This window comes from Enoplosus armatus, chromosome 18, assembly GCF_043641665.1.
Source record: "Enoplosus armatus isolate fEnoArm2 chromosome 18, fEnoArm2.hap1, whole genome shotgun sequence".
Lineage (NCBI taxonomy): Eukaryota > Metazoa > Chordata > Actinopteri > Centrarchiformes > Enoplosidae > Enoplosus > Enoplosus armatus.
In genome coordinates this window covers 18,809,238-18,821,345 of record NC_092197.1, presented here as the reverse complement: position 1 = coordinate 18,821,345, position 12,108 = coordinate 18,809,238, and the positions used below count along the sequence as shown (strand labels likewise).

At 42.4% G+C, this 12,108-nt stretch overlaps 1 protein-coding gene across 3 annotated transcripts in view; it reads left to right on the top strand.

Moving 5' to 3' along the window:
- LOC139301628 (transcription factor 4-like) overlaps positions 1–12,108 on the top strand; it is a 204,587-nt gene that overhangs the window by 81,519 nt on the left and 110,960 nt on the right. For all 3 annotated transcript variants that reach the window (XM_070925066.1, XM_070925067.1, XM_070925068.1), the window contains one exon: positions 9,088–9,146. In XM_070925066.1, the coding sequence (XP_070781167.1) occupies positions 9,088–9,146 (59 nt within the window). The remainder of the gene's footprint in view (positions 1–9,087; positions 9,147–12,108) is intronic.

The window sequence follows — 12,108 nt, the reverse complement described above, 5'->3', positions numbered from 1 at the left end:
CGCTTACACGTTCAGAACCCAGTACGTACGCAGTTGTACCTCCATAGTATGCAGAGTATGTTAGTATGCGATTTCCAACAGAGCCTAACGCTACAGGTCTGAGAGCTGTTCTGGGTTTTGAGGAGGCAGACATGACCAGAATACAAAGTGATGTTGGTTTGTGGGCTTCTGTTGTGTAGGCGAGTCCAACAAAATCCACTATTTATACATACACACACACACACACAGGAGTGTGTCTCAGGTTTTGGATCATGTTGCGTCTTGTGTCGGCCCTTGCTCTGTAGAAACACTCGTCAGTGAACGCGTTGGTTAAAAAACACCAAAGAAACGGCAACGTAACAACAGCGACCTTTTTAAAAGGTTGGCGTTGAAGAGACGGAGCAGCGGCCCTCCTGTGAAGGCTGAGAGACGCTGATGAGACGGACAGACTTGCGGTTTCTGAGGCTCGGCCTTCGTCCAAATGCAGAGAGACGCCTCGTGAGTCTCCCAAACGTACGTGTGTTTTTGGACACATTCAGGGTTGAATTTAGGAAAAACAGACAGAAGAAGTGGTTTAGAGGGTCAATGTGTGTGTGTGTGTGTGTGTGTGTGTGTGTGTGTGTGTTTCTTACTAAACAAGAATTAAATGGCTTCACAGGGACTGAAGTTTAGCATCAGGATTAGGTTTAGGTCAGGTTCGGGGGTTAATGTTGAGCTGAGTTTATCTTGAAGGAAAGCCTTGAGATTAGAATCAGCTTCAGGTTTTGGGTTGAGTCCAGGAGGAAGAACATGCGTTTGTTTAGCATGCGCGGTGCTGAAACACCATGCAACACCTGTTTTGAGCTTTGTGATAATGCATTATTCAGCCAATCCAGCGGGTTTGTTACGGTTTATTCAGCTTTAAAAGTCTGACGTCTGAGAAAATAAATATGACCACGTTTGGTACATGTGCTCTATGTATAGTTGTGTACAAGGATGTCCCGAGAGATGTAATTTCACTGTTTGGTGCTGAGATTTGAAAGGAAGTTTATAGTAAGGGTTTATTCTAAAGATGTATTCTGGTCCTTTGTTAACCTTTAACAAAGGAATCCTCATTGTTGTTCATTATGTGATGGACAAGGTTTTTCTGATCTTGAATCTTTACACAAAAAAAGCACTAAAATAAAATAAAATACCTTTCCATTGTGAAATGTCATGAAACCATGTGCGCCTTTGTTTTCACCACATTTCAGTCACATTTGAGGAGAGTTTCACATTGTGATATTATGTGGTGTCCCATAAAATGAATGTTTTCACAAGAAACGTCACTTACATTTCACATGTGAAATATCTGAAACTCACACCATGACCGTGTGTGAGTATTTTCCACGGGAAATGGTGACAAATTCACAAGACTTGTCTAGTTTTGAGCGGGAAAGTTCAATCTTGACAATCTTGATGAATTTTGAAGGGGGACTGCCAGCCATTTTAAGAATTTACATGCGTCAATTTTTCGCTGTCCAGGGTTGGTGATAGTTTCAGGGGTTGTTTTTTTTTAATCGATCCATTCTACTTTTATGAAACCCAGACTAGATTTAAATTCCAGTTCACACCAGCTAAAAGTGTTCAAATATGAACTTTAATGTGGCACGGACACAATTCTCGTAGCATCTTATGTTGACAAGGTCAGTTCGGCGTTTACTATCAAATCTGCCAGATTTGAGTTTAACTCTATATCTTGAAAACGAGGTTGTTTTAGGATCAGGATTTAAGTCTGATTTAATAAGAGTACATTTGGTTACGGGCGTTTAAAAAAAAAAAAGTAGTGTGATAATAGCTAACAGGCTAGTAGAGCATCCTGGTTCCCGTTAGCCCTCAGCTCGTAATGGAGCTTATTTGTGTTTCCTCTCTTGTCTCTCGGCATTGTGGATTAGCAGGGATTTGGTCCTCCTGGCTCACCGACTTCTCTATGGGCTTTATACAGCAGAGTGGGCTGACCTCCCCTCCTCCACCTTTTGTACCTCTGCAGCCAGCACACTCTAACGAGGGCTGGTTTGCCTGGGGGTCCTCCTCACGGCCAATGAGCCTGTTTATTTTTCGACATCCAGGACAATGTTGGGGAGAGAGTTGAGGTTGGGAAAGGAGTTTGAGGTTTGAGACATTCCAGTGTTTGTTGTTAGATTAATTTGGGGCTTTTTTTTTTTGCCATCGTGTGACAGCTGATTTAGAAACAGATAGGCCAAAAAGAAGTGGTTTCCTAAGGTTTTGTCCCACCAACAGTCCAAAGTTCTCAAACTCTTCAGCTAATGATGATAATAAATGGACGAAATAATGAAAATCATCGTCATTGCCATGGTGCACATTATTGAGCCATTCGCACATTGTGCCACCGAGAGCAAATTGACGTCTTTGCATCTTTCCGATGATGCTGAAAGCAATCGACTCAGACGATTTCCTTTGTGTTCAGTGTGACTACACCTTCAGGATCCTCCAGCCCTTAGAAACGGTTGCACGGAGGACATTTAATGTTAGAGATTGGCAGATGCCCGGCCAGGCTGCTCTCAAAGAAGCATGAAAGACTGTAGGGCATTCGTTTGTGTGGGGTTTTTACGAAATGATTACAGAGGTGTTTTTCAATGAGCGAAGGTTGAAGAACCCCTGTTCTCTTGAGGTTTGAGAATCCTTCCTGAAAGTACTTTTCTAAGAACTTGCAAAATTTGTGAAGGGTTGTCAAAGGTTCCTGGAAGCACCATTAGGCTTTGAGAACCTTTAAAGTAGAGTTTTCTAAGAATGTTCTGAGGATTCAGAGCCCCTGTTTATATGTTTGGGTTTGCAAAGTATTTATATCTTCGAGGTTGGCAGACACCCCACCAATTCCTCAACAATCCACAAAAGACTGGGGGAACATCAGTGTTCAGGAGACAATTTTTATGGAGCTCTCTAAGGATGAAGAACCCTGTATTTTAGATGTTCCTGAGAGCACCTTAGTTTTTTGTAGGTTGCCCTTTAAGAGGAGGTCCCTGAAGATACCCTCCCTGATGTTTCAAAACCTTGAAATAAGGTCCTAGGAGTACTGTCAGGTCAAATAAAACCGTTTTAAAAAGGCGGCTTTGTTAAAGAGCCTTCTGAGGTTGACGGGGTCCTTGAAGGGCTTTCACATTTTGTAACCCCCTTTCTGGAAATTAGGTTCTGAAGGAACTGAAGGAACCAAAAAGGCTCATTGTAGCGCTTTTATTTTGGAGAGTAGGGAGAGGTTGACAGGGAAACAGAGTAGAGGCGAGAAGAGAGGAGGTTCTGCTGGGATCCCATCCAAAGTAGTCCGACAGCATCAGAGAACATTGTGTATAAAACAGACTGCAGCAGTGATGGGGTTTGTCAGCTGGACTGCTAAATGTATTTGGAAATTGTAAATTGAATTAGAGCTTTCTCTGCTGCTGCTGAGGTTTTTCACTGCGTCCGCTGTGATTTTGTTCCCGTCCCTTTATGTGTAGCGTTTTTGTGTTTTTAAATGGGTGAAAATGTTGGGCAAAGATGTAATACAGTGGGTTATCTGATATAAGTTTAAACAAAACCAAATTAATCTGCTGAAAACTCAATTATGTGGTCACAATTGAGAAGAAATTTGATACCCATTAAACGTCAAAGGCCTTTTTTTTAAAGAGATAATCCACTTAAAAAATAAAAATAAAAAGGTATTGAATGGTTTTTATTCAGACATGTTTTGTGTTGTGATATCTTTTTTTTTTAATTAAATAAACTCTCCTCTTTCTATCAAACCCACAGAGTCCATTATTTTTTTTTAATCAAGTAATGGACTCAAACTGTCTTTTCCAATTTGACGCTGTGAAATAAGACGCTTCCCTGTCGGTTTCTGTGTGTATCCATTCATGGTTTGCTGTGACAGGGTGTGTGATCTTGTGGCTGACCCTTCCCATCCTGCGTTGCTCCGTCCCCGCCCGGCTTCTTTTTTTTTTTTTTTTTTTTTTTTTTTTTCTGCCTGCAGAGATGGTGGTGGGGAAAAGGTCATTCATGTGTTTGGACCAAATTAAAGAACTGGGGGTTGTACAGTTGTTAGATCCTAAACTCAAAATCCACGTGGTAGGAGCTTCTGCATCGGGTCATTTTTATCTTCAATGATGCATTTCACTGTTCACAGGTTTTAATGGTCGCACCAACAACAACAACACGTCATTGCACACAACAAATATAATGCTGGCAAAATGCTGTTTTTATGGAAATAGTAAAATATCACATATCCATACATACAAAAAAAAAAAAAAAAAAAGACAAACAGTAATACACTGCGGTCCTGTTCCAAGTCCTTTTTTTTTTTTTTTGAATCCTACATGGACATGACAACACTTCCTGAGGTGAAGGTCGGGGGGGGGGGGGGGGGTGAGCACACGTTGTCTGTGAGCTGGGTAATTGATAATCGGTTACTAATGTGAGGACCACATACCCAATTATTCCGCTAAAAACATCAAACAGGAAAATATCGACAGATGGCAAAGTATCAGTGTAGCCTAAACTTGTCTTTTGGATTTTTGTGGTGTGTGTGTGTGTGTGTGTGTGTGTGTGTGTGTTTGGAGAGTAGAGACGTTTTTGGGTTTTTTTCTTTCTTTCTTTCCTTTTTTTTTTTTTTTGTTTTTTCTTTTGAAAGAAGCATGCAGAAGCAGCTGCTGCTGTGGCTGCTGACAAGAATCCCAAAAACTAAGCAAAAGGAAGAAACACAGAGAGATTATTGTTGTAGGCCCTCAAAAGCATGTATGGGTCAATTCAGTGATTACCGGTTCATCAGCGCCATTTGTGTGTGTGTGTGTGTGTGTGTGTGTATCCATAATCCATAATAGATAGATAGATAGATACACACATACAGTGCTCAATGGGGTATTTTATTTTGTGCTGCCGTGAAGAGAAGAAGAGACAAAACTCCCACCAGCTTTCTGGTCGTCCTGCCGGGGGGGGGGGGGGGGGGGGGGTCGCTGTTTTTGAAACTTTAACCCCCGTGATTGTCTGTTGTCTTTCATTCCTGTCAGTCTGTTCTCAGCCCGCTACGTTTATTCCATCTTCTTGTTGTTCACTGTGATATTGGAAGGAATTCAGGGACTAAAGGTAATTTAAGAGGTAACTAAATGAATGAGTGAATTAATGAACACATCAAAGAGTGAATGAATGACTAAAATTAATAGGTGCTCAATGCTGCTGATTTTATGTGTATTTTCCATTAACAGTAAATAATTGTGTAACAACCCGTGAATTAATGGTAAATCATACTGCATAAGTGTGTGTGGTTTATTGTCCCCAACACGTACGAAATACCATGTTGCACGTTCGAAGGAGTGGATTTTCGAATGAAAGAATACAAAGTATTTAAAATTAGGAATGAATGAAAACGACCAAATACACCAAATTCATTTTATTGTAATATTATTGTTATATTTATTTTCATGGAAAAATCCCGTAAAAAAAAACTCTCTACCTTTTATTACTAATAAAACACTGCTTAATATTTCTTTACGGTATAAACATTGGACGCTGGAGAAATTTAAATTATGGAAAATTGTAGTTGTTTTGATACATATTGAATACAATTTGTTCTCGAACATTTATATTCAGAAATAGAAATTGCGCATTTTTATTGTACAACGGTTGAAAGATTTTTGGATCCGTTGCAGGTTGTGGCGTTTTGCAGAGGTGTATGCAGTGTTGTTGTGTGTGTGTGTGTGTGTGTGTGTGTGTGTGCGGTCCTGAATTAGTATTTTTAAGCGCATGTGCTCATGTGTAGGGGTATATTTCGGTACCATGCAAAAGTACATTTGCATGTGTGTGTCTGTGTGTGTGTCTGTGGGGCTATATATACAGTACGTATATTGTACACATTTACACGTGTGTGTGTGTGTGTGTGTGTGTGTGAGTGTATGCATCTGTGCCAGTGATTTCCAGTACTGTGTGTGTGTGTGTGTGTGTGTGTGTGTGTGTGGGAGTCTTTGTATATGTGCCAAACCGGTCCAGCTGGCATCAGTCGTAGCTGAAGCCGAGGCCGCTGTATCGGTCACACACACACACTCAGACACACACACACACACATAGTCGACCACATTCCTATTCCGTACGCCTGTAATTATCAACCTCTTCTGCATCGACTACCATGTTGGCGTGTATTCAGCGCTGGTCTATACACGCCTGATTCAAACCCTTCACCACGTACACGCTTCATTTTCTCCACACACGCTCGCTATAAAACCCCTCCATTTCATCTTGTACGGCTGTGCCGACCGCAGAATGTAATTACACACTAACCGTGGTTTGATATTTAGACTGGCTGAAGATTTAAGGTTTTATCCAAAAAGAAGGTCTGTGTGGTAAAAATAGGCTCGAAGTGGTCCCGCAGCTCGGAGCAGAGGAAATTAGCTTTGTTGTCTGCACACCGCGGCGGTCGCTGCATATTCGAAATTCAGCAGGCGCATTTTCTTTCTTTCTTTTTTTTTTCTTCTCACAGCCGGACACGCTGGGTTTGTGTACTGAAACGATGATGGGTTTACCTGTCAAAGAGGCTTCACCTTCGTCTGAACCACTGATCGGTCCTTGGCCTGCGTTTTGATAGCTCTGATGTCTGATTTCAGCCAAACACACGTTTAAACACCATTGACCAACGACGGCGAGGTAGATGAGGATGTCTGCGCTAAACCATAGTTTACATATATAGATATATATGTAAACTATGGTTTAGCGCATCAAAGGAAAACAGCTTTTAATAGAGAAATGGTTGCAGAAATGCTGCAGGTGCTCAAACAAAAATGAAACTACAACTGAAACTTCCAAGAAGTATAATTGAGCCCCAAGGCATTGGGCATCGATGGTTGCTATGCGGCCACGAGGGTGTTGTATGACACCTTCTTAAGCATTGGAATGTGTTGCCAGGGTGTCACCAGTTTAGGGTTGGTCGATATGACGATATATATATATATATGGTGAAACAATATATATATATATTCATCAGAGAGTCTGCCATGCTGTTTATACCGAGGTAACTAGCTTTATAATATCTCTGGGTGTATTAGAGCAATGTAATAATGTACCATAATTTGACGGGCATTTCATTTGCATAAACAGTTTCTCAATGGATATTTTCCAGAAAATGTACCATGTACCTATGTATATCGATATCGCAATATAAAAGTACTTGCGTTGACAGAGGATTTTTTTCCCATGCAGTATTCCTGCAGAGTACGAGGACCACCAGAAAGATTTTGGGCATGGCCAGTATTTTGGGGTGGTTCTTCGGTGGTTGCTGTGGTCTTTAATGTCTGGCCTCTAGGTGGTTTGGGGTAAAGGGTTACTATGGCGTCGCATGCGGTTGCTACAGCTCGTTCGCGCATGGTTGCTAGATCTTTGCTACGATGTTCCATCAGTCGCCGGGGCACCTGTAGCAACTTGCCAGGCTGTTGACAGACAGTTGCTACGGTGATATGAGGTTGTGGCTTGGTGGTTTCTAGACTCACGTCTAGAATCACCCACTATTTAATCATACACTGCACTGAATTAGCCGTTTGTCGCTTATTTTAGCGTCCAAATTCTTAATCTGAAATGTATCATCACCATTATCACCACTTTAACTTATGTATTATATATACTATTATGTATTATATATACTACCCACAATGGAACAGAAAAACGGCCACAACTTTTTTTTTAGATGTGGACATTAAAAAGTCGGTGATGGCACAAAATGAGGATGATGATGATTAGTAAGTGAGAGAAATCTAGGTGGTCCTTCAGTAGTGTCGGTTGCCTAGCAAGTCCACTAATGAGTCTCCATGGACCAACAATTGTCCAATGGGAAAAAGGGAGGAGACAGCAGAACAATACCATAAATGGAAACCCTTCAGAAGGGTTGAGGTAGCAGTACATGACAGAGGTATCTGGAGGGGAATGTTGTCTTCCATATCGCCTCTAGAAAGGGTGGGGGGGGGGGGGGGGGGGGGTTGGATCAATCACGTTTTAGGTTGTACTGCAGAGGGACGTTCTGCCCTAAAAACGGGCCTTTGACATCAACAGTGATCCGAGACAAATCCGATTCTGTTTCCAAATGCCACCTGAAAACCAGCAGACCTCGTCTCGCACATTCAGTTTGTTTTGTCTGCACACGTGAATACGCTGAACCCAAGTGGAGAATGAAAGTGTCGCTTCTGCTCTCAAAGCTGGATCGTGTGGCATAAAGAGGTTTTCTTTCCCTCCGTCTATGCATTGCAGGCAGAGCAGATGTCTGTTTTGTTGTGCCGTGAGAGCAGCGAGTAGAAAACATACAGAGCACACACACACACGCGCACGCACGCACACACACACATACACATCCACACACATTGTGAAGACTCTGATCATAAAAACTGGCTTTGGCTGTTTGCTACTGAAAAATCTTTTACTTTTTGTTTCCTAAACAAAGTGTAAATAAATGATTCCCTAAATGAATGAACAGAAGACTGAAATAACAGTATACTGTTGATGTCCCATCATGCTGGGTAAACATATCCATCAGAATTGAATAGCACACCCAATTATTATTTCATTAGGAGTGAATGTGTCCACGTTGATTAAATGAGTCAATTGATTAATCAATAGTCAAACTACCAATTTGAGCAGTTTATTTTACTTTGTCGTCCGGACAAAAAAAAAAAACATATTGGAAGGAATGAATGGATTAACAATTGAAGCTCAAATGTTATTTGTATGTCTGAAAGAATTGCATTTAAAAATGAATGAATGTATGAATGTATCACTCATGCTGCCTGATTGTAATGGAGACCCATTCTTTACACACAGTTAAACTGAAATGCAAGTAATCCGCTGCGGTAATGAAAATGAATGAGTGGCTAATTACGTTGTGTTATTCCATGTAGTTTGTTGTCCCCTCTTTATGATTGAGTGAACAAGCATTCTAACAGCCCGTGAAGCCGGTCTACATACGTTGAGGTCCGCTAACACTAACTTTGTTTGTATTTCCAGATTAACTAGTGGATGAATTGCTGTCCACTCCGGTGAATTGGTTCTTTGTCAAGATGGAGCTGTCCTGGTTGAGGTGGTTCCCCCCTGCTAACTGCCCCCCTCTCTTTCCTTCTCGCCCTCCTGCAGGTAAAACAGAGAGGAGTTCGTACTCGTATGGCAGAGAGTCCAACCCGCACTGCCACCAGGTCAGTCCCACCGTGAACGTCTTCTTTTAGAAAAGCGGAGTGGGTGTCGCTTCGCTTTGTGGTATGTGTGGATGTTCGGTCCCAGGGCCGTAGGTGGATATGAATGGGAATCTCACCGACAGACCCAAGGGGCAGCTAAAGTCCCTGCTGCTTCTGTTAAACGCGTGTAGGGTAGAAGTAGCTGTCTTGCTCTACCATATTCTTTTCGTGTGTGTTAATTGGCACGTAGCTTGCCAGCATGGCCACTCGTAGTTTCCTCACTGAAAGTCAATAGAGGCCCGCTGGTTTTGAAAGTTGCTGTGGCCTCAAGGCAGCAGCGAAAGGGAAGTTAGAGCGCCTTTAGCCTCTGAAATGCGAGTGCGGTGGGGTTCAGTCACGAGAGCGATTCAAGAGATTGGATCGCTGAAAAGTGGGAAAAGTGTGACACTGAACTCCTGTGAGTTTTGGAGCTGTTGATGACTGTTGGCCTCCACCCACACCCCCCCACACCCTTAATTGTGTTGCTCTGTGAGCACCAAATCCCATTTGATTGAATAAATGTATGTTTGCACTTCCGAGTTCATCATCTCCTCTTCCATTCACCATCCATCTATCTCTCTATTTACTTATGGCCACTTGGTGGCAGCAGAACAAGGCGTAAACACAGCACTGACATATATTACCACCTTACAAAGATGGCTAACATGTTAGCAAACAGTAGCCTACTCCCACACCCAGCAGGCACACGGCAACACTATCACCCCAGTGGAGTCGCGTTCGTGTTCGCCCGATGAACACAAAAGTCCAGTATTCCCCAACATAATAAAAATATCCGGCCGGGTTGATGAGGTGACTTTTGCGCGCCGAAAAAAAACAAAAGCGAAGTTGGTGACAATTCTTTGTGGATATGCCGCGACACATTTCAATCCATTTCATTCTGCAAAGAAGTCTTGACTTGACTTTTTCTGGTGTCTTCGGAGCGTGCGGCTAGCAGCGCCGACAGCCAGCGGCGATTCGCTTGCTTTATTAGCATCATCAGTTATTTAAAGTTCACATAATAAAAAAAAAACTACAGAGCACTCTCAGCTTCCTACGTGTCAATCATCCTCACGACTGCTTAAAAACAACAGCTGTTGCATTTTATTTTTTTTATATTTATATATTTCCCAGAGAGATGCCCAACTTCACCACATATTCCCAACTTCATAGAACGGATAATTATTCATTTTAACTTTAAGTATTATTGTTTTAAATGGAATATTTATTGGCGGCGGCGGCGCCAGGTGTTGCGAGGACTATGGTAATAGCTGGGTTTTGAATCCGCGCCGTAATCCTCCTGCTCAGTTCTCATGGACCATATGCATCCATGAGAAGATGCACGGCGATAATTAAGAACATTTGCAGGTGTTGGTGTTTGATTCTGCCGGCGGAATATTAAACAGAGAGAGGATTGATGTGCTCGCCGTAATTTGATGACCACCTTCAGGATTTTGAAATGGGAAGAAAAAAAGAAAGTCACATTAAGTTCCATTCGAGCGCAGGCTGTTGGATATGTTGTCTGGCTCTGATGCTATGGATTTATTTTTCTTTTAGTCCTGAACGTCTTATTAATTAAAGCTTATCAAAGAAGTGAATTTCCGTGCTCGTGAAAATCAAAGTTGTGCTAAAAGATGCTGCCGATTAATTAGGATGAATATATGAAAGCTGCCACAGCTCCTTTTGCAGGACAAGATGTTTCACATCAGGGGAATTAGATCATGTTTCATCGCTCGATAATTCAGACACGCAGAAGTTTCTGCGCAGTGCACCTTTCACAGTTGCGGCAGAACTTTCAACAAAACAAAATACATTTATTGTGACATGTATACACTACTGTGTACCACTTTGACTGATGTGTTTGAATGCGGCAAGTGAGAATCGTGAGTGTAACATCCACACAGTATATTTGTTATCACACTCCCCCCACATTCTTTAGTGGAACACCAAGTCCCCTGCAGGGCAGCCTATGTCTATCGACTCTCAAGTAATAGATGCTTAGTGACACCCTTAAACTGCATTTTACTCACTTGCAGCAGCTTCAGGAATCCTCTAGTACAGAGGTTTGCAAACTTTTTTGGCTCAGGACCCCCATGTTAGGTCCCAGCCGTTAAAATAATGACATCTGCTTGCTACTGGATACTATTTTAATGACAAACAGGGCTTCTAATGAAGTGGTATGAAAGAGTCATCGCTTTGCCAACTTGAGTCCCGATACTGATGCTGATTTGAACTCAACAATGTCTACTGCGATGGTTGTGTCCGCACTCTGAAGTCATCAGAGTGCGGACACTCCAGTCCGGACTGTGATTTTATGCAAATGAGAGCACTAAAGCTTCGCACAAGCACGTGTTTGCAAAGGGGAACTGGGAAGTGTTAAAGCGTAGCGTTGCCTCTGGGTAATCCCCTCTTACTCAGCGATATACTTGAAGCCTGAGAATGCAGTCCCCGATCCACCAGAGGTCACATCACCACGGAATCGGTCAATCACCCCGTCAAACCTTTTGCTAACTTCCTAGCGTACCACGCATGACAGGAAGGCTTGATCCCCTCACTGTACGTATACAACCCTGCCGAATGCCGCATCAAGTCTTTCGAAAGTCGAGGGTCAGCCCATTACTTTTCATTTCATTTCAGGGAACCCGTAACCATTTGACTATTACCCTTGAGACCCTTGTTCACCTGTGCATACCCATCACCTGCGTCACTTAAGTCGGGAAGGCAAGCCATGACTGGTCAGAGTCAATATTCCCCGCTGGATTTTATTAAGTATAATCTTCACGTAATCCATTTTTTTTTCTCTCCTTGTTTTAAGGAGACGCTTTGTGTTTTGAAGACGAACACCAGTAATTAGGGACACAGAGGTTCTGTCTAAAATGTGGCAGCCGACAGGGGTAAGCAAAGCAACCAAAATGATTGACGGCGGTCCAAATCCGGTCGCCCAGGG